This window comes from Myotis nattereri, assembly GCF_964212035.1.
Source record: "Myotis nattereri genome assembly, chromosome: 12".
In the NCBI taxonomy this organism is placed as follows: domain Eukaryota; kingdom Metazoa; phylum Chordata; class Mammalia; order Chiroptera; family Vespertilionidae; genus Myotis; species Myotis nattereri.
The window spans coordinates 63,794,598-63,817,775 of NC_138087.1; the positions used below are offsets into that span (position 1 = coordinate 63,794,598).

Sequence of the window (23,178 nt, forward strand, 5' to 3'; positions counted from 1 at the left end):
ACAAGGTCCATTATGTGGCCCCGGATGGTGCTGGTGGGGCCGTAGGCACAGCAACACCTCTTGCTCCGGAGGTCTCAGCTGCAGAAAATGGATGCTGAAGCCATTCCCATTCATTTGGGGATGATTAGGTAGGTTTCTGCGGGTTCCTTACAACATGCCTACGGGATGTTCCTCTAATTATCCTAACCCCCTTTTTAGTGGATTGTCGAGACGACAGCCCTTCTGGTGTTTTAACTTCTGCAGCCTTTCCTCCAATAATGCCACTGCTGAGTCTTGGGATGTGGCTGTGCTTTTATATCCGATACATTAGAATTTTAATTGTACCTAAAAGTAAATTCGTCCTTCCCTGGTCAAATGCACCAGGGAAATTCACAATGTTGAGGTGGGTATTTAAAAAGTCTGAGTGAAAAGTTTTCAATAAGCCCCCAAAAGAAAAGGAATCACAGATGTTAGAAATCAATTCCTTCATCCTGGCTGTTTTGATACTGCCCACATTCTATCTCCACGGCCTGGTATCCCACTGATGGCTACCTGCTTTCAAAAAATGTCTGGTAGCCCTAGCTGGTTTGGCTCAGTGGATAGAGCGCTGGTCTGCAGACTGAAGGGTCCTGGATTCAATTCCAGTCAAGGGCACATGCCTTGGATGCAGGCTTGGTCTCCAGTAGGGAGCGTGCAGGAGGCAGCCAATCAATGATTATCTCCCATCATTGATCTTTCTTTTTTTAAAAAAATTTTTTTTTATTGAGTTCAGAGAGAGAGGGAGAGAGAGAAAATTCTATGATGAGAGAAAATCATTGATCGGCTGCCTCCTGCATGCCCCCTACTGGGGATCAAGCCCGCAACCCAGGCATGTGCCCTTGGCTGGAATTGAACCTGGGATCTTTCAGTCGGCAGGCTGATACTCTATCTATTGAGCAAAACCAGCTAGGGCTCATCATTAATGTTTCTATGTCTCTCTCCCTCTCCCTTCCTCTCTGAAATAAAAAAGAAAAATGTTTCATAAATATCAATTTTTCCTAGCCTTCCCTTTCTTCACTGTTAAAAAGGCTGATGACATCATTAATTCCACTTCGTCAGCCTGATCTTTATGAAAGAGCAGGACTCAAGGATAAAGGTTCTAGAATCTAGATAGTTCAGAGAAAACAAGCAACCAATGGCCTTCAAGAAGAGGAAGGGGGTGTACAACCTTGTTTGTAGAGAAATGCGATTAATGTGGTTTTTACCCATCAGATTAACAAAGGTTCAAAAAGTCAGCTAAGGCTAGGAGCTTGCTTGCTGCGGGGTCCCAGAAGCCCTGTCAAATCGCTGGGGTGGGGGCGGCATAATCAGGGAGAATGTCTTTGGAGGGAAATTTCATTAGACAATATCCAAGTTAAATATGCACAAACCTTTTGACCCAAGTCTCTACCTGTAGGGAATTTAGTCTACAGACAGATTTGTTCAAGTGCATAAAACAGAATGTACAAGGATGGCAGCAAAATCATAATTTTAGAGACTCGAGGAGGCCTAAATGCCCATCAATATTGATTGGTTAAATAAACACATGTGCTTTCCACCCAGAATTGCTCTGATTGACAAGAAGAAAGGCTGACTCTGGGAAGAACTAGGAACCAGGGAACAAGAGGGTGGAGAGGAAAAGTAACTTTCAGGTGTCTTTGCTTGAATTGTTACCACTGTCTGTATTCCCTACTAAAAAAAGTTAAAAAGCACAGCAGTTCCCATTAGTACTTTCTATTTAGTCTCCAAATAGCTAACCGGTTCCTCCGTTTTGTATAAGGTGAAGTCCCAAGTCGGGGCAGGTCAGGAACTGAGCAGACGCTTCGTTGCAATTCCCCAAACTTCTGAGTCCCAATTGTGCCCGCAGAACGGATTCTCAGTGGTCTCACCAGGGCCCGCCCCCCGCCGATCCTGCCTTGTGCAGGTGGGAAAGCACTGTCCGCACCCTGCCTGGAATTCTCCGACAGAAATACCACTTCCATTGCTTTTAATCCCCTCTCAAAAGACCCCCATGGTGTTTCTGCTCTGAGCTTGTTAGCGTTTCAGAGACATGTTTTTATGTATTGTGTTAACCCTCGTCCATCTCTTTCCTTTGGAACGAAGCACCCCGTCCATTGCTAAAATTAGACTGTACATCGCAACCTATCCACCCAGGGGAGATACCATTCCTTGAGCTACTTTGAGTCTCCTTGTCCTATTTCTTACCACATGGACTGCTAAGGCCCTAAATCTAAAAAAAATAAAAATAAAAATAAAAAAAAGCCCACTAAAAATTGCTGTCAGGTAGTATCAACCATTGTGCAAAGCACCACACATACACATGTCATTGAATTCTCCTAAATAGGTATTGTTAAATTCCCACTTATTGATTTATTTTTAAACATATTTTTATTGATTTCAGAAAGGAAGGGAGAGGGAGAGAGAGATAGAAACATTGATGATGAGAATCATTGATCGGCTGCCTCCTGCCACACCCCACACTGGGGATCTAGCCCATAACCTGGGCATGTGCTCTGACCAGGAATTGAACTGTGACTTCCGGGTTCATAGGGTGATGCTCAACCACTGAGTCAAGCCAGCTGAGCTAAATTCCCTTTTAGATGAGGAAAATGAGGGGAAGAAGAAACTGGCCAGGTGAGTGCACAGTTGGGATTCAAACCATGTGAGATACCCAAGGGTCCATACTTCACTTGTCAGAGAACAAAACCAGACCTCCACACCGGAGTCCACAGTCCTCTCATCAGCTCGCCATGTCCTGTCATTTTGCTTCTGCAAACTTCCACCTGCTTCCCCACATGGGCCTGAATCCTGTCCTGGGTTGGTAGACTGGGGTGTGCCCATGCACAACCTTCTCCATCATTTGAAGGTCCCTAGCCCCTTGCATCTGGAGGAGAGCAGAACAGTGACATAGACTCGGTTAGGTAGACTTGGGGGAGGGAGGTTATAATGAAAGTAAAGCCATAAGAGAACCACTAGAATTCTCACATTCTTCTGCTTCCCTGTGAACCTGAATGTGTGCAAAACCATACTGAGCAGAAAGATCCAGCTGCTTGCGAGGATGTCCATTTACTTTTAAAAAATTATATTTATTTTGTTCAGAACAATCCCAGATGAATCTTACCTTTTATACAAAAATTATAATTTAAACGAAAAAGTATGCTTTCATGGCATATTGATTGCCCTATGTGGCCTATATTTCAAAACTGATAGATGATATACATGAACTTTCCTACCTTGTTAAAAACAATAATCCAAATGTAAGTTTGTCTCTTTTCAAAAGGCGTGATGTGGTAGGAAAATAGAAGACTTGGTCAGGGATCAGGGCAGAAAGCTTGATGTAGTCCAGATGGTTGCAGCATGTGAAGGGAAGAGGAAAAGGAGGGACTGCAGCAGGAACCTCCATGCCTTTTGTAGGAAAATGACGAGAGGTGGAAGCCAACCTAATCTGCCTCAGTAGCGCAAAGCCATCTCAGGATTCAACATTAACTACATTGCTGGGATGAGACTCAGTGTCACATCTCTCATTTCAACCCACCACGAACATCTGAGAACTGTGATAGCCATCCATTTACTTTTAAATATCATGCCTACTTAAAAAAAAAAAAAAAGTTGGCTTCTATTTAGTTAAAAATCGAGCCATTAAACAAGAGCAAACCTAACCAGATAGGAAACTGTGCTTTTCCAAAGTGAGGCCCTGCCCCTGCCCACCTGACTCTCCTGGGATGACTGTTACAATGGAGGTTCTTAGGTCTCACCCCGACCACTCAATTTTTAGTAAGCTGTCCAAACAATGTGTTGGTTCCCCAATTTGGGGGGAAATGGACCTATTTGCAGAATGACTGAGGATTTCTTCTTTTGCTGAGGCTCAGCTGAATGCTGATTTCAGATTTGTTTCACCTTGGAGATACCCGAGGGGATTCTTAAAATGTGCCACCTTTCCTCTACAAAGGGTCTCTCCTGCTGCTAGCAGCCGTTTGCTTTTTCTCTATCTCTGCCCCCTTGTGCCTTGTCTTGGCATCTGTCTGTCGCCTTCTGTACCAAAATGGCAGAAGCCAAATCATCCTAGCTCTATTTAAGGTATTCACCTGGTTAATTTTGGAAGATTCAGGCAATTAAGTCAGAGCTAAGTTTGGGAAATATTGATCCAAAGGGATCAATACAGCTGCTCAGGGAGTTCTCTGATGAGCTCAGATCTTAAAGGGCCCTTTAAAAGCTGGAAAGTCAAGGGCAACAAAAACGATCTATTAGCTGTGTTCAGAGCAGGACCCAGGAGGCTGGACTCATTGACCTGGAAAGATGGCGTGATATTAACAGGCAAGAAAAACGAAGGACTCCTGCAATGTCCTTATTCCTTCGTCTTCAGTTTAATGAAAATCATTTTCAGCGGAAATGGTAGACCAAGAAACGAAACAGGCAAGAGAGTTTAGAAGGCCAAGCTAATTACCTGGTATGACTTCAAGACTTCCAGTCCATATGAATTACATCCATTTGACCACACTGTCAGTTCACTGTTAGATATTCTGAGGGATCTCAGAAAAATAATGGATGATGCAAGACCACTAAGTACCTGAGTTTCTAAAATGCAAAAAGCGAACCCTGGTGTGGAATACTGAGCTTGGTTTTGGTGATGGGTGATACTCCCGAAGAAATGAGTAGTTTGTGAGCTCTCCAGGAGGAAGCAGTGGCTCGTCTGAAATGGGTAGTTCATTAAGAAAATAACGCTCAACCTCTGTTCCTGTGAAAGGGGACCCTTGTTGAATGAATGCCTGCATGGGCAGGGCTACCAGGTTGCTGAGAGAGTTGGGGAGGTGTGAAGGGTTCCTAGACATCTGGGTGGGGGATACAGGAAGAGGGGAGTAACGGGGTTATTAGCTCATTGGGAAAGGTGATGGACAAAGTTTACTAGTCCAATGGCATACAGGGGGTACGGATGAGACCGCTGGTGGTGGCGAGTGTCTTTCTAGTTAGTAACTAGACTTCTGTGTAGTGAATTCATCAATAGCCTCATGGAGATGGGGGTCGACGAGGTCCCAAATGGCAGGATGATGAGAGGTCAGAGCAGATGTGGCGGACACAGGCTTTGGAGTCAGAAATCTGACGTACCACCTACTGGCTCTGGGACCATGTGCAAGCTGCTTGGTTAAACTCTAAGCCTGAGCTTCCCGTGTGTGAAAAGGACACCACCGACCTCAGAGTGGTCAGGGGATCGAGTGAAGTGACGTATGTAGAGTGCAAAGCACACGCGTGGTTGTTGGCGCCTGTATATTACCATAGGTCAATGTCACTCTACCTGGGACTCCAGGATACCGAAGCTGGACTGTTCTCTGCCAGGCAGTGACACTCAACATGACATCAATGCCTCAAAGGAGAACACCACAGACACAGTGAATGCTGTTCAGATGATGAGGCTGAAGCCACAACATGCGTGGTGGTCAATGTCCTACTCAAAATGTGATGCCCCACACTGGGTACAGTTGCTCAGATACCTTTGGACCAGCTCAGAGATCACATATGAACTGTCTGTTCGCCGGTTCGATGTTTCCTTTAGAGTGAATGTGGAACCATTCATTTGCTGAACAGACATTCATGGAGCACCTGTTACCCATCAGGCACTGGGGAACAAAGGTGGAGGTGGCACAAAGTCAGACTTAATTAAGAGCTGTGTACAGGCCCCAGGATGAGACTCAGAGGCAGTGTCAATACAAAGTGCGCCACTGATATATATGAGGGTGGGGACAGTGGGATGGAGCACAGGCACTAACCCAGTTTGCAGAGCTGGGGGCAGTCAGGATCCCTGGGAGACCGAGGCTGAGTGGAAACGTGAGTATGAGCAGGAGTTGGGCAAAGGGGAAGGGAGTGACAGCATTCTCGGCAGAAGGAAGTGTTTGCAAAGGCACAGATGGGAGTGACAGCAGGGTATGGTGAATGTCAGGAACTACACGCAGTGTGGAGCTGCAGGAGCTTAAACAGGAGGGTGAGGAATGGGAACTATGCTAGCCAGAGCAGGGGGATTCCACAGAGAAGGCCTTGGGCTTCGTCCCATGGGTGATGGAGAACCCTGGCAGATGTCAAGCAACGAAATGACACCATCAGATGGTGTTTCAGAAAGCTCTCTCTGGGGGCTGTGAGGAGAACGCGCTTGTCAGGAGAGATCAGAGTCAGGGAGATCAGGAAGAGCACCTCGCAGCCAGAGGAAAGATCAAGGTCAGCGGCAAAGAGAGAAGGCGGCTGAACAAAATACCAAGGAGAGGGCTCCTGGATACGCGTGGCGACAGGAAGAGGAGATGCCAATGATATAGAAGTTTTTACCGTGGGTAAAAAAGAGAGACCTGGGGTAAACTTTTTTCCCTTTTGGTAATAAGAGAGGGGAAATGTAAATTTTTGGCACGTGGAGTTTGCGGTGTACCTGGAATATACGAGTTGAAATGCCAGTCTCGTCTGAGGGAGAGAGAATGGTTTCAGTGTCGGCAGCACCATAAGGTCACGATGGGATGAGAAGACCCAGGGAGACATGACAGTGAGGAGAGCAGTGGGCAGAGGAGGGACTCCTGGGAAAGAGCAATAGTTCAGAGGATGACAGGAGGTACAAAAACCGAAGAAAAAGTCCCAGGGCCGGAGACTCAGACACCACAGAAGCCAAGGGCACAGAGCTCCCAGAAGCTGATGAGTCACCACCACCATCCAGTGTGGCAGACAGAGGTCCACGCAGCCGAGGAATAAACAGTGTCCACGTGACTTAACCATGAGGAGGCCGGAAGCATGCAAAAGGGGTTAGACTTTCTCGGTTACAGACAACTGAGCCCACACACGTTGCTTTAAGCACAAGGTATTTATTAGATGCATTAGACAGAGTACACAGTCTCCAGGGGCCACAGACACAGGGCTGGAAGTCACTTCCCAGGAACAGCAGCTTGTCCTGTGTGTCCCGGACACAGGCCTGTGCTCACGACAGGACTGCGATAGGACACACCCACTGCCACCTGGGACCAGGGCCAGGCTCCTTCCCCAGAGCTGCTCCCGATGAGGACATGGCTCCGCCACTGCCTGCGAGAGCCACTCCCCCAAGGGCAGTAGCAGGAGCTGCTCCGTGCCACCTGAGAGTGCATGGTCACATCCCCTACGTCCCCCACAAATGTTCCTTCTGCCAGCACAAAATGAAGATCGAGTCACAACGAGCAAGAATAATCTTTATTCTTGGGAAACACATTTGTAAAAACGTATCAATAAGATTAAAAGCTTCAGAACACATTTATTTGGACGCAGCACAGACACGGAACATCAGGACATATGGAGCATCAGGAATATACTTGTAAACAAATGTCTTGGGGGGGAGTTTCTACGACACAGACCCCACTGTGCAGGGTGCGCCAGCCGATTCCCTCCTTCTGGAGAGGGTTTTGTGGTAACCAAAGAAAATTTTCAGATTTCAGCAATAAAATTCTCAAGGGATGTCAAGACATGCTGTTAAAGGCTTGAAATGGGCCGAATTTACAATGACATATATAAAAATGGCACGGGAACTGATTTCACAAAAATTCTAAGGAAAAACATCTCAGGCCTACCTATGAAGAGAAATGATGTTTGACTCGTGGCTTGAAATGGGGGAAAATAAATATACTGGTACTAGTTCTACCCTAAAAGACAACAAATTAATTTTCTGGTTCTAGCAAAAGACTGTGCAACACCCCTCCTATCCTCATCTACAGAATGCTTTGGCACAACGTCGTTAAAATCTTACGCCATATGTGTCTGAGATGGCATGTAGCGTCATAAAAGAGTGATGTCTGGGGTAAAAACCCAACCCTCAAGTTCTACAAATTCCGACAGCATCTATCCATAATCATGTCTTCTGCAATCATGCAAGTTAGCAGCACCAATCATTAAGACGTTAAAAAATTATTCTTGTTCTCGAGCAGCAAATCCTACCAAAATGGATGCTATGCAGCTTATGATTAGTCAAATCTCTAAAACTCCAAGTGGCTAAACTGTCCTCGGACCTGAAATTCAGAGTCTCCCTGCATGGTATAACATCTAACCAGTCCGTACACTTCATTTAGCTTCTGGATGGGGTGGCCTCCATTAAAGAAGGGGATGTTGCCATTTTCCTATGAGATCGTTTGCATGTTATAGCCTCAGCCTAGAAATACTGTATTTCAAATGGATCACGGAATTTCAGAGTTGGAAAGGACCTTGACGATCGATTAGTCCAACCCAGTCTTTTCTGATGAGGAACATGAGGCCGGGAAGGGGCAATGGCTTGTCTAAGACCACACCCCAGCCATCTCCATCCCCACCATATCACTGGTACTCTCTGCAGAGCTATCTTCCCACGTTTCCCTGGTTTTATTTGGTCCCACTCATTAAATAACAAAGAAATATCAGGTACATAGCAATACAATACACATAGACTTTTACTCCAATTTTAAAATCAGAACATCAACGTGATTCCTGAGCCTTTACCTACCTTCATTTTATTGAGAATGCAGTCAACAGTACGTTGGGACTAGCTATGGGGAGTACTTTCCAATATTTACACGGGCACGGAAAACACCTTTCAGCACTATCCCTCAGACACCTTTACAAGCGCAGCCACGCGACGCCCAGACACCTTTCATGGGATGGAATGCAACGGGGATGGAGCATGGAAGTGAGATGGCCGGTCCCTCAAAGCGCAGTCATGAGTTTATCGCGACACACCACATTCTGCACGCCTCCTAAGTTCTTCTGGTTCTGGTTGTGGACATAATCGAGATGGCTGTCGTCTGCACTGGCCGGCGCTTTCCAACGCGGCCTGTCATCCTCAAAGGATGGCCTGTTTCGTTTGCAGAGTGAATGGTTAGTGGGGGGATGGAAGGAAACTCAGAAAAGAGAGAGACAACATGAGCACCAAGGGACTGGGCGGGGTAAACCACGAACGACAGGAACGGGAACGGCTTACAAGCGGAAACAGATGGATGTTCTGCTGCAGGTCATCTACCCGCTTCCAAGGGGAGAAAAGCTCTGTCTATGGCTGGGCCATCATCCCCGCAAGGTCGGTCTGGGGGAAGCCAGGTCAAGGTGGAAAAGGTGCCTTTGCTAGGGGACGTCTCAGGCTGTTATGTGCATGTGCCCTGTGAATGTCTTATGCAGCATTTGCCAAAAGTGTTGGAACAATGAGCTCTCTTTTCCTCGGGTAGGTATCTCAGACAGCGCCTCTCTAACTCTCTGTAGGGCCTGATAAAACACAAAATGCTGGGCCCCATCGGAGATTCTGATACAGCAGGTGCGGGGGCCCGTGAATCTGCATTCACACGCTCCCAGGCAGGCGGGCCACCGAGAGGAGCTTGGTACCAGCCTTCTTCAGAATGACCCTGTGGAATGCTGGGCGGGGTCATGCCTCCGAAGGAAACTAATATGATATACTCAGCAGCAAGGAGCGTAAAATTCTGTCAAAACAAGGCTATTAAAAATAGCGTTTCTATAAACCTCTTCTGTTTCTCACGTCTGCAAAATAAACTGCCTTTGCAATCCAGAAACGTTGAGAATCATTACTCCACCAGTCTGACTTGCTTTGGAAGTTACACAAGTATCACGTGTTTATGCTAAAACCGCACTGTTGTCCCACAGGGTCCCCCCCAAGCGTGGTCAGAACTGTCAAGAACCAGGTGCCCCCGCCTGCCCTGCTCTGACCAGAGCTGGTCCCATCACTCCAGCCTCGGCGCTTTCTCGCAGAGCAAGGCTGCCTCGCCAAGAAATAACCGTGCGCACGGAACTCACCAGCCATGTTTCTAAGAGAGCTTCTTAAACAGAAACACCCATGAAAGCTGGTCTTAAAAGGAACGTTTGCCTTGACAAAGCTGGCATGAAAACGCTCTCGAGCCTGACTACAAACACAAGGCAGGTGCCGGTGTAGTTGGGAAGGGTCGTGGTGGGTTAGGGCCGAGGGGAGCAGGCACTGCCCACTCGCCGCTTATTACCGTAAGTAAGTTTTATTGGCGCACAGCCACACCCATGCACTTCCACACTGGCCGTAGCTGCTTTCTGGCTACAATGGCAGAGCTGGGCAGCTGTGAGGAGACCACAAAGCCGAAAGTACCGACTATCTGGCCCTTTACGGAAAAAAGGTCACTGACCCCTGGGTTTAGAAAAAAAGATCCGTTGCCACAAAAAAGGAAGCCCTCACTCCACCCCTGAAAAAAAAAACACCAAAAAACCTCTGTCCAAAAAATCCACAACAAAAATCTCCACGATTTAGTCATATTTTTATAAATGAATTCTCAGGACAGGGAAATGCTACTTAGACATTTTAAGTAACACTTCTAACACAAAACCAAACTCAAAATTTCGGAGGTTAGAATGACTTAAAAAAACAAAACACAACAAAAATCCTGGCCCAATTCATTTTGCATTTTGGTGTCAGAAAGCATAACTTGAGCAAATCCAGAGTCTCGCTGACTGCCTCTGCTTTGCTCAGGATTTATCTCGGCCGTGACAAGGCCACTCTTCACGGCGACTGCTGATGCAGAACTTTAACTCATGACTCAGTAGAAGCTGAACTTTTCAGAGAAAAGAACTTGTGTAGGGGCGGCTCTGTGAGCTCAGGCACTTACCTGACGTTTGGAGAGTGAGGGTGCCACCGTGGCTGGCTGGGGTGAATATTGGGATGATACTGAGGCTAGAAAGAAAACACCAAATGTGATTACTCGATGACCTTCTGATTTCAATGGTCTTCATTCACTTTCTCTTTTACTGGCATCCACCTAAGGGGCTGTGAATGGAAAGGCTATAACCGAACGCTGGCGGGGAGCCTGGGGGGTGGGGGGGGGACATTTCCCAGGACGATCACATTTCCCCTGGACAAAGGCTGGGGCTGGGAAGCTGCCCAGGAAGAAAGGGGAAGGCATCGGCCTTGAAAGGGTCCCCCCGAGAGTGCCCAGGACAGGCCACAATCACCTCTCCCGAGGGAACAAGGGAACAGACGGAAGGTGCCAGAAAGACAGGGAGGCTGGTCGGCAATGTTCAGAAACCATTTCTGTCACTGCTGGAAATGCCGGCAACCGTGGGTAACATCTACGTCTGCACACACACAGACCAGGACGGGAAGGGGCACCATAGGCTGTGGGAACACGCCTTCTCCCTTGTTTGAACAGTAAAAATCATTTTCTAAAGCATGACCCCAAATACCCCCCAAATCATCCAGACCACTTATTATCGTGACAAAACGGAGGGAAGAAATTGGTCCACTTGAAGATGGGCACAGAGATCCAGGCTGATGACCCACAAAATGACCCAGGGAAGACTGGCTGGGGCTGGCTGGGTGGCGGGTGCCCATCCACGTCTGGCCTGCAGAGGGCAGCGGTCCCAGACATAGCCAGAAGCCAGGGTGCTTCTCAAGGCTAAACTTTCTACCTGGCAAATTAGGCCCGCCTGACATTTAAGCCACTCCAGTCTTGCCACCATCGCTCTCTTAATTATTTCCTCCCCTTCGTCTCCCTCCCCTGCTGCTCTGGTTAATAAGCAGAAGGCTACTCTCTGTTATGGAAAATTCTCAGCAATTCTGTTTCCTCAGACCCCACATGCCCTCCCTGCTGCCTGTTCTGTATTCCAGAGGCCTCTCTCTTTCCGAGACGCCTGTCAGCAAGCTAAGTCGGCAGGCCCCGATAGGAAGCGCTGCAGGAGAATGGATCTGGAGGAAACCCCTCCACAGCAGAATGGGCGGGCTGACCAGGGCTTTAGAGTCTCCCCGATGCACTCTCTTCACGTTGCCCTCTGAGGGGATACAGAACCCCAGAGTTGAGAAGATTTGCCCAAAGCCTAACTGTTCTGGCCCCAAGTGAGGCTCCAGCAACGGGGTCTTCAAGAAAAAAGAGGAACAGATTAGAAACGGCCCTTCTATTCCCTCTCTTCAAACACAACCACATCAGATTCCTGGGAGACGGCGTGGGTACTGTATCCACAAGGACCCAGAAGAAGGATACTCCAGACCGTTCCTTGGTGTCCTCTGGCAACTTACAAGCTGCCCAGGAGTATTTTTTTCATGTTAACCCAGAAGGTTTTCAATCGGGGCAGTTATGTTCCCTGGGGACAACTGGAAATATCTATGTGCATTTTTGCTTGTCAAAACCACAGGGGGGTTACCTTTAACGACTGGGCAGAGAAGAGGGAAACTAAACATCCTGTAGCTCCAGGGACAGTCCCAAACAAGGAAGAACCGTCCCTCCCCAAATGCCAGGAGCGTCCTCAGCGGGAACACAGCAATCCATCCTCTGCAGCTGGCTAGCCTTGCTGAGCTCAGAATAAGACACGCTGCAATCCCATCCCATCCTCCTGAAGCCCTTTCTCAGCACTCAGATGCTTATCGGGCCACTTCCCAGGATGTTCTCTTCCCGGTCCGTTGACTCCCGATCCTTGACAGAGCAAAGCAGAACCTCTGGGAGCAGCGAGGCACAGAGGTCCGGTGGTTGCCAAAAATGCTGAGAACAACAATGCGTAGGAAACAGATTCTGTAGATCTGATTGCAACAAACAAGCGCCTCGCCGCGCACCGTGAGCAGAGCGTGCAGGGCGCGCTCACCCACGAGGCTGGGGGGGAGGACGGCCGGGGCGGCGCTGAGCTAGGACGGCTTTGCTTCAGTTACTTTTTCCTGTCACTCACACAGTAATCCCCAACAACTCTTCCCTTCCCCCCCAACATTCCAGCCACTCACACCCGAAAACCCCTCAAAAACAAACAAAAACCAATCTGAATAAGAAGATTCAAGAACCTAAAGAAGGCCAGGAGATCAGGAAACCGGCCCGTCCTCTGGCAGGTGCAAAGTTCCTTCAGGTGTCATTCCCTAAACCTGGAAGCCACGGGCAGGCTCTGCACAGCGGGAAGATGACTTCAGGTACGGAAGACAATACTACAAATTTCTTCTGCAGCATAATGTGGAGCCCTCGTAAAGATAATGTACCTGGGGACCCACCCCCACCTGAGGAATTAGTATCTAGAAACAGAAGATCAAGAATGAGACTAGTTAGAACAAGGCTCCAATGCGGACTCATGATAAAGTCGCTTTGTTCCTGTGACACGCAAAACCAGATTGGTGACAGGGCACAGACACCTGGGCACGTCGTGCCCCTTAGACATCCACAACGCCCAGGACAAGAAAGCTGATCCCAAGTTGGGAGGTCATCAGACGTGGATGCTGCCTCTTGTAGGCAAACACATGACAATGGAGGAAGTGAGGGCACCTCGCCCACCAGGGTTCCCCAGCTGGCCGCTCGTGACAAGCACCTCTGGAGCTCACGCTCTCTCATACCCAGACTCCCAATTCAGTGCCCGCAGGGGGAGGCCCCAGCCCCGGTCATTGGTTTGAAGCTTGCCAGACGGTGGGGCAGGGCTGGGAACCACTGGTGCTGGTGACCTCCAGTGAAGAGGGCCAGAGAGGCTCTGGGAAGGAGATGGCTTCTGAGGCGGGCTCTCTCCAGACAGGAGGCAAAGGAATTCCAGGTAGACGAGTATGGTCCAAGGCATGGCGGGAAGAAATTAGGGGGCAACAATGATGTAATACTCTGAGATCTGGGCATATGTTGTGATGAGTAGCGGTGAGAAAGAAATGTAGGAAAGGAAGTCGCCGCCAGGTTGCAAAAGACTGAACGGCCAGTGAGAGTTACCCACGGGGAGAGATGGGTGGGCAGGCACAGGGTTTGGCCCTGTTGGCCACCCTGGGAAAGAGCAGACCGCCAGCCATGGCAACGGCTCTGTGCCCCTGCTGCAGAACAGGCCCAGCCCAATGACTTACCAAGGAGGTTCCAGAGGCCATTGCTGCATCGATGTTATTTGGTACACCACCAGAGAAAAGGGGGTGGGCAGTGGGGGGTGAGGAGAGAAGCTAGTGTTTTTATTGGGGGGGGGGGAGGTGCCCAATAATCAAATGATCTTGGGAAACACTGGATTGAAAAAAACAACATGTCTTTCTTGCAGGATTTCTCAGTATGCTGGACACCCCAGTGGACACTGTAAAATCTAAAAGGTCATGAAGGACGCAACATTTCTCAAACGTGTGGCCAGACATCCTTTCCTGGAGGCACACCTCAAGGGGCTCACATCTCCTGGGCCTAGAACACACTTGGACATGAAGTGGCCTCACTTGAGTGCCACTCAGAGTCTGTCTGACCCCCCAGACTGTCAACATCTGTCCCTACTGCTTGCCAGCTGACACGGTGAAGAGAAACAGGCAGCTCAGATGATCAAGAGGAAGCAGGTGGGGAGGAGGGAGTGGGGGTAGGGGGTTGGGGAAGGAGATGCTCCTCTCTCCGTTTTCTCAAAAAACCATATTGTTATTATTTCTTTAAAAATCTGTCTATAAACAACTGCTCAGTGTGGAAAGTTTAAAAGCTTTAAGAAGTATAACATAAAAACCTTTAAAAGCAGTATCTTACCTGGTAATTATGGACTTCAGGATTTGTTTTAGAGCTAAAGGAAAGAAAAGAAAAATTACAATGTAATAGGTTGTAAAGCAGCATCATTACTGATTTACAGGCAGACCTCTGAGATATTGCAGGTTCGGTTCCAGACCAGCTCAATAAAGCAAGTCTCACAATAAAGTGAGTCGTAACCTTCTTGCTGGTAGAGGGCCTTGCCTTCAATGTGTACAAACAAAACACACACACACACACACAAAACCAAACCTGCAGCATCAGTGAAGCGCAATAAAACAAGGTATGCCTGTATTTAACAATCATAAAGCAATCCTAAGCCCTATCTACTCTGTTAGGAACTTTCATAGATACTATTTCTTTTTGATTAGCTGCTTAAATGAGCTCATAACTGGAAAAACCAAACAGCAACTTTCATTTGTCACAATAGAGCTCACAAGTAGAAGCAAATGGCTACTATTCCAGAATCCTGGTTGTGATGTCAAGTTTTGGTGGCAAAATGAAGGTCATTCCAATGAGGCAAACCCAGTCATTTAGGCTCCCACTCCAGCCCTGCCCCGGCACTGCTGGGTGGGGCGGGGCTCCGGCAGCCCCTGACGTTCAAGCTGAAGGGAAAGCCACCAGCACCTTCCGAGCACCTGCCTCTCTGGGCCCCACGGCCAACAACAACGAAGCCGTGAGCTGGCCACCACCTTGGAATGTTCATTCCATGTAAGGCTCTGTCCTGGGAACCTCACATCTGTTGTTATTTAATCCACGCAGCAAGGTGAGGAGGTCAATGAATGCCACCACCTCATTTTATAGAGAAAGGAATGACTGCCTAACAGAGAGGTTAGGAAACCCCAAGGTCAGCCAGTGAATCACTCACTGGCAGAGCCAGGACTGGAATGGACATCTGCTCGATCCTAAAGTCTATATTGTTTCCACTAAGCCAGCGGTCGGCAAACTGTGGCTCAAGAGCCACATGCGGCTCTTTGGCCACTTGAGTGTGGCCACGAAGTTTCAATCGCACTGAACGTGCGCGCCCACACGTGGTATTTTGTGGAAGAGCCACACTCAAGGGGCCGCAGTTTGCCGACCACTGCACTAAGCCAAGAAGGTTCAGGGTCCTTGTGCATAATCCTATTTTGATGGGACTCTTAGGTGTAACTACTCTAAAAAAAGGGTGGACGGTCGGTGTAAAACATAACGTGTTATTTAGTATGCAGGCTTGGCATCCCTCATGCAACACCACCACCGGGCTGTGTTGCCAGGGCGCTGCGCTTGAAATCAAGGCTTACTGCTTCTCCAGCAATGAGAGGGAAGCGTGTCATTGTTACGAGCCTTGCTGGGGTCTAAATGGCGCTGTGTTCCAGTTCTCCGAGGGGGCCAGGGCACGGAGCCAGGCTCCGGGCCAGGTTCACCTCCGGCCGGATTGCAGCAGGAAGGTTAAGTGTTCTGCAAGGTGCTATTTGCCCATATCACCTCTGCAGCCCAGAGCGCAATTTTATCCCTGGCTCCCACAGCAATCCTCCTCACCCTGGCTCCACAGGCTGCCGAGAACAATCAAACAGCTGCGAACAGTGGTTATTAGCTCATTTGTTCCTAAAGGGTATCTTTACTTGGGGTTTCTTTTATTTATTTTTTGGGAGGGTTTTTTGTGTTTTTTTTTTAGTTTGTTTTGGTTTCCAATATATGTAATCACTAGACGCTAAGTGACAAATGTAATTTTATTAGGGAACAGCCAACACACAAAACAATCACTTCCCTAAACAGCAAAGGAAAGAAACACTGTAACGCACAAACCCCTGAGAATTAAAAGCGAGACATGCTGAAGGGCAGGGAAGGGAGCCAATACTGTTAGCATATACTACCTGCCGCAGGGATGCTAGAAACAGGGCAAAGCCTGGAGGCTGAGCTAACCCATGCAGAACCGTGCTACCTCCTCCCGCCCGGGGAGAGGGTGGGGAGCAGGACCCTGGAACCCCCTTCCTCAGGTGCTGAGAAGTGAACCTAGACACAGCGCTGGACCCTTGGCCCCAGCAGAATGCCCTGCAGGTAGTTTGAAATCAAAGACTGGAGGCTGAGTTTCCAGCTGTGTGATATACAAGGGGCCAGCTTGTGGGGACGTGGAGCCTTGGGGTACTGGGGGGAGGGGTGGACGAGCAGCAGGTGCTGGCCCCCTCCCTCCCCACTCTGCTTTGTCCCCAGTTCTCTATGTTCTCCACATCCCTCTGTTCTCTATGGCATGTTTCTTCTGGGGGCCTAAAAAACCTTGAAAAGAACATTGATCCAGTCCAGCCTCCTTGTTTTCAAGTGAGAAAGAGGAGGCCCAGAAAGGGGGAGGCCAAGGCCCCAGAGCTGGGTGAGAGCCACGCTGGGGCCAGTCTCCTGATCCCCGGCAGGGATCTCCCCACCAACAAGGGTTTCGGCTACTGGCTCCGCCTCGTCCAGAGTGCATGGCACAGCCCAACTGTGATCTCAAAGACCATGCTCCCTGGCAGCCTGAGGCCTGTACCTCCGACGGCTGAAAGGCTATCAGCGCTTCTCAACCTGTGGGCCGCGACCCCTTTGGCGGTCGAACGACCCTTTCACAGGGGTCGCCTAAGACCATCCTGCATATCAGATATTTACATTACGATTCATAACAGTAGCAACAGAACAGTTATGAAGTAGCAACGAAAATAATTTTATGGTTGGGTCACAACATGAGGAACTGTATTTAAAGGGCCAGAAGGTTGAGAACCACTGGGCTAACTAAACTGGGCTACTGGTCAGTCCTTGGAGCTTGGATGCAAGAGTTGAAACAACTACATTCTGTGATTCTCTACCAGCCTGTCCACTAATAAGTCAAAACTCCCTTAAGAACACAGTTGTTTCAGGGGGAGAAAAGGAGGCACATTCAAGATAGGAGGAGGGTGCTTACCTGGCTGCTCACTAGAATCACCTGGGGGCTTTCAAAACCACAGGTGCCTGGGCCCCACCCTCAGATTGTCCCTTAGCCTGAGGTGTGGCCTGGCTGACAGGGACTCTTCAAAGCTGACCAGGTGATTCCAATGAACAGGAAAGATCCAGAATACCTGTGATGGGGAAGTGGCTGTAAACCACTCCCTGGCCTACCTGTGATTGTGGTCACGTTTGATTGGCTCACAGACCTATTCCTTCATTTACATATGGCTCTGGTGGCTCTGTTGCTCCAGCGACAGCGTACCTTGTAAAAGCAACAGCCCAGCCTGCAAAGTCTAAAGTATTTCCTATCTGGCCCTAGTCAGTTTAGCTCAGTAGATAGAATGCTGGCCTTCAGACTGAAAGGTCCCAGGTTCAATTCTGGTCAAGGGCACATGCCCAGGTGGCGGGCTCGATTCTCAGTAGGTGGCGTGCAGGAGGCAGCCAATCAATGATTCTCTCTCATCACTGACGTTTCTCTCTCTCTCTCCCTCTCCCTCTCCCTTCCTCTTTGAAATCAATAAAAATATATTTAAAGTATTTCCTATCTGGCTACAGAAAAAGTTGGTTGGCTCCTGTGCTAGAGTTTCAGTCTTCTGACAAGTTCTTTTTCCTACAGGAATTTCAATAAAGTGCTTAATAAAGGTCTTCTACCCTGTATGACGATGAAACCTGCCCATCACAGAGCGAATCCTGCATCTGCTCTTGCAGTTTTTGCTCATGAGCACGGCCTTCCCTTCCCACCGCTGCCTGCAATGCCATGAGCACCCTGTGCTGGGCGCATTCCTTTCACCTTTGTCACCCACTGTTAGGGCAAACAAAGCACAGAGCTACTCAAACAAGGCAGCTGTGTTTTCTAAAACAACAACGGTCTTGAAACCTTCTCCTGTGTACTCATGGAGAGCCAGGGGGATGGTACAGCCAGGCAGCAGAAAAGGAAAAAAAGAAAATCAGCAGACGCACTCAGCGATTTAATTGTATCAAGGAAAAAGTCAATATTGAAAGTAAATATACGAGAGAAAACAGCTGCACCCCAGGGCCTGGGGGCACTTACCAGAGCTGAGCAGCTATCACCGGGTTGCTTGCTTTAAAACAAAAACAGAGAGCACGACATTTTAGAGAGCTTTCTCACTTTTACCGCGCGATGACAAGGTGCGGGGGGGCGGGGAGGGAGGGGGGGACGACGCCTGTGATCTAAGAGCAGCCTCAGTGTCAGGAGGCAGAGTCTCCACGCAGCTGCTTCTCCTTTCGAGAGGAAAAGTACGTGTTCTTTCCCCGGAGCCCTGCCCTCTGCGTGCGTGCCCAGGGCCAGGGGCTCTGGGCTGCAGAAGGACTGGACACAGCCCTGGCTCTCAAAGAGCTCCCAGCCTTGACCCAGACAGAGAGGTGTAAGGTGTTCATGGCTAAAATACAAGCATGAACCTCTTGGGTGCAGGGCAGCCACTATGACAGGCGCAGGCTGTGCGTCTGTGGAAGGGGCCACGCCAAGAGGCACGGCTTATCTAGACTCTACTTTGTTTCAAAAAAATGCAGCGTGGAGAACCATTCAAAGCTTCCCAGAGATGCCAGAACTCTGGCTGGAGAAGCTGTCAGTAAAATAAAGGAGGACAAAGAGGATGGAGACCAGGACAGAGGTGGAGGAGAAACACAGAACCTGGAGCATGAGGGAGCTCTCGGCCATCGCAGGGGCCAAGCATTAGGATGGGCCCTCCCCTCTGGGGCAGCCACACCAAGACCCAGACAGAGAGGTGTAAGGTGACAACAGCTAAAATACTAATACAATATTATATGTCACTATAATTAAAAAAAAAAAAAAAAGCTTTAGCATGGCAAAGCAGAACAATAGGAAGTGCCTTCAAAATCTGCTTCACTGGCCAGCCGGTGTGGCTCAGGGGTTGAGCATCAATGCATGCACCAAGTGGTCCCCGGTGTGATTCCCAGTCAGGGCACATGCCTGGGTTTCAGGCTCGATCCCCAGTAGGGGTGTGCAGAAGGCAGCCGATGGATGTTTCCCCTCTCTTATTCGTGTTTCTATCTCTCTCTCTCTAAAAATCAAAAACATTTGTTTAAAATATATTTTTATTGATTTCAGAGAGGAAGAGAAAGGAAGAGAGAGAGATAGAAACATCAATGATGAGAAGGAATCACTGATGGGCTGCCTCCTGCACATTGGACCGAGCCCGCAAGCCAGGCAAGTGCCCTTGACTGGAATCGAACCTGGGACCCTTTGGTCTGCAGGCCGAGGCTCTGTCCACTGAGCCAAATAGACTGGGGCTTAAAACATATTTTTTTAAAATGGTTCTCTGAGGAGAAATTAGAAAGGATTTTTAAAAAATCTGCCTCCCCAAGTTCCTCGGGGATTAACCAGATAAAGCATAACGTCAAATCCCAAGGCAGAGTGGAGAGCACACAACCTTTGAATGTCGAATGTCTCCGGGATGGGTAGCGTTTACTAGGCTTCCTCTCGAAGGTGCTGGTTCTTCGTAACCGGGCCCCGTGAGTCGCCTGATATTCCGTCCGCCCACTGGAAGGTAAATATTTTATTGCACGTCACCCATATCAGAGTATCAGTACCTTACACATATCTGAAAGTGAGCCTTGTTTCCCAGAGTTCCAGTGTCAATTCCAACTTATTGTGACTCGTGTGTCGAAGAACACACAAAGTTTTGCCTTCCATTTGGAAACAAAATCAGCTTTGCCAAATCCAGGCCGTAGGATAGAGGCAGGCACTTCCATCAAAGGACAAAACGTGCAATTTAGGTACCGGCTACTTGGCTGCACAAACCAAGCAGGTTCCAGTACCTGGAATGTTTCACTAAGAGAATACTGGCTGGCACGTATAATAACCTCTCATGAAACAAATTATGCAGACATTTAAATCGTTTAAAAGGCTGTTATCAATGACCATTTACCTAAACCTTGGCTTTGCTTGCCATGCCGAGAGAAACACTGGTCTCTCACCAAGGCTTTCTGGGTCTCAACCAAGGAGCTGCCCAGTGTCCAGGGGGCATGCTGTTTGTGTCTGAGCTGTCATGGCCTCATTCCAGCCACTCTCGGTTTAGGATTTATCACATGGAAGGAGCCACTGGCCACCTGCTCTAAGGGCCTCCCAGGACCAACCTCATCTCCAAACTCCCCTTTCCTTCTAAGCTTCTCTTCAAAGAGCAGAAGGGAGCCTGAGCTTGGTCTGGGCCAACTCCTGGGGGAGCTGCCTCCCAGGATGGGAAATCCTGCCTTGGCCACCACCCCCGCAGGCCATTCCTCCTCACTCCGACTCGAGCAGATGTCAGCATCCCCGGCGATGTCTCCGCTAACCTTTGCAGGCTGACATTCTCCATCCTCCCCAGAACCCCATGAGTCTATTCTCAGAAAGGACCTGGTTTTTGCCCCCTGCCTTGCAGCATTTGAAAATACATGCAAACAGCCCTGGCTGGTGTGGTTCGGTTTGCTGAGTGTCGTCCTGGGCACCTAAAGGTCACTGGTTCGATTCCCAGTCAGGACACAGGCCCAGGTTGTGGGTTCAGACCCCGGTTGGGGTGTGTATGGGAGGCAACTGATTGATGATTCCTCATATATCGAAGTGTGTTTCTCTCTCTCTCTCCCTCTCCCGTTCTCTCTCTCTAAAATCAATAAAAATTTTTTTTTTTTAAAAATACATTCAAACACAGTAACTCTTTAAACACAAGTGCACAGCCAACCCCTTGCACAGTAGATAAATCTGAAATGAGCAGATCTGTTGGCACTTTAAACAGAGTTCAAGGACATGCCACGTGTGGGCAGAGGTTATGAAACATGTGAAGCCTCAGGTCTTGTAAGAGCTATTCTCAGATCAGTAAATGTGCCTCAGAAATCAACCTTGGGAACGCGTTTAAAATGTACCTGCCCAGCTTTATTCATACATGTACATGTGGATGCCCACAGCTTCTGGTTACGAAGGTCTTAGGTGAGGTCATAAATCCTCCTTTTTAACCAACACCCAGCGAGGTTTCAAGCATTTTGAGAGACACCATCTCAGAATCCTAAGTAAAAATTCATCAAAATAAATTCTGTGGGGTTTTTTTTTCAGGGTCTTTTCAGATTCAAATATTTACCGAGGCTGCCTGGAGCCACTCACACACACGTTGAAACCTGCTCTCATTCTTCAGTGTCCCCGGATTTCCTGCCATGGGCATGTGCAACGCAATAGAGTAGTGGTTCAAGTGTAAGACCCCGACTTAAAGTGTGGGGTTGAATCTTGGCTCTGCACTCACAGTCTGTGCCTTTGGGCCGATTATGTAACCCCTGGCCTTTAGCTTCCTTATCTGTAAAATGGGGATAATGAGAGGACCTATCCTCCGAAGGCTGTTGGGAGGACTGCGAGCTGGTACATGCAGAGCCCGGTGCAGCGCGGTGCACAGAGCTTTCCGCAGGGATGCCTACGCCCTGCAGCTGCACTGCCCAGCGCGGCAGCCACCTGCCTTGCGTGCTCTGAGCACCCGAACTTGCTTGGTGAGACTGAACCACTACATGTTAAAATCCCTTTAATATCAATGACTCTAAATAGCCACATGTGGCTAGTGTTTCCTGAAACAGACAGGCTAGTTCAAGCCACATGTCAGCTACTAACAACTCTGTTATTATTACCCCCAAATCCATCAAGGAGAACAGCGGCTGAAGAGCCCCAGGGCAGATCTTAGAGAGGCAGGGACAGGAGGATGCCCAACACGAGCCTCTGGGGGCAGACCGGGGGCTCCACCCACAGAACACATCACCACCGCGTGGTGTTGTGAGACGGTGCCTACCTGAATCTGAAGCGGGACCCCAGCCTGATGAAGTCTGATCTGTTCGACTTGCTGTTTCCTGGCGTGCGCAGTCGGAAGAACGCGTGATGCTCGACTGCGCATTTCCAGAGGTGCTTGCAGGTCTTGGCGCTGTCCAGGCGGAACACAAACGTGTGCTCCTGCTCCCGGCCCTTCGAGGGGAAGCACAGGGTTCTCATGTCGGTGGGCGTTAGGAACGCGGATGAAGGATTATCCACGGCGGGGCTGGGGTTGGGGGGGTGGGGGGAGGGGGGATGCAGGACGGGAGCAAGGCTTACCTGATCATCGTCCTCCACCACCACTAGTGTCAATTTGCTCTTTTTAAAGTCCATTTTGGTAATTTTAGGCCTGGCCAGAGAGAAAACATTGTAAAAGCACAATCTGCAGGGAAAACGACACGTCAAACCGCAGTTTCCTCTCTACTTTTAAAGCTTGGATTTGCTAAGGAATCATTCGTTCACTTAAGCGTGATTATCCAGAGGTTTCATTGCCAATGCCATACACCCACAAATATCAGAGAATGGTGTGCCTTTAAAATGAAGCGGGGGGAGGGGGGATTGCAAATAGCCCTCAATAATCATCCATCACATATAATTCCACCACAAAATAGGAAAAGACATTTTTAATATTAGACAAAACTAAATTACCAAAAGAATAAGCCTATTTTGTTAGCTCCTTCAAAGATTAATATGCCTGTCGGGGTCAGTCCAAGAGAATATTCACAGCCATCTCTTCCCTACAAATAAATGAAGTGACAATCGGTACAAGGTTCTAACAGGTGGTCACAGAGCAGAATGCAAAAACAGTTCGCTCACCACATTACTTCGTTTGCCCATCGTTTACCCACTGCTCGGGCACAGCGAGACCCAAGGACCTGAACGCACCCAGTTCTTACCCTGACAACGTGCATGTCTACCCCATACATTTCCAGCCACTTCGCTTTATTCAGATAGGACAGCTCCGCCTGGGCAGGGCTCTTTCCCCTTAGAGAAACCAATGGAAAGACATGTAAACTGCAACTCGTACACCCACGAGGTTCTGAAGGGCACAGCCATGCA

At 48.8% G+C, this 23,178-nt stretch overlaps 1 protein-coding gene across 6 annotated transcripts in view; it reads right to left on the minus strand.

Annotated features, from left to right (window-relative positions):
- Positions 1–23,178, minus strand: part of EPB41L4B (erythrocyte membrane protein band 4.1 like 4B) — a gene marked incomplete at its 5' end in the record, with an annotated part of 115,018 nt that overhangs the window by 37,773 nt on the left and 54,067 nt on the right. For 5 of the 6 annotated variants that reach the window (XM_081103438.1, XM_081103440.1, XM_081103437.1 and 2 more), the window contains 8 exons: positions 10,587–10,651; positions 14,400–14,433; positions 18,376–18,406; positions 19,736–19,845; positions 22,103–22,272; positions 22,399–22,468; positions 22,768–22,856; positions 23,016–23,103. In XM_081103438.1, the coding sequence (XP_080959564.1) occupies positions 10,587–10,651; positions 14,400–14,433; positions 18,376–18,406; positions 19,736–19,845; positions 22,103–22,272; positions 22,399–22,468; positions 22,768–22,856; positions 23,016–23,103 (657 nt within the window). Of the gene's footprint in view, positions 1–7,166; positions 8,810–10,586; positions 10,652–14,399; positions 14,434–18,375; positions 18,407–19,735; positions 19,846–22,102; positions 22,273–22,398; positions 22,469–22,767; positions 22,857–23,015; positions 23,104–23,178 lie in introns of those variants that run through there. The other variant, XM_081103441.1, reaches the window with a different exon arrangement.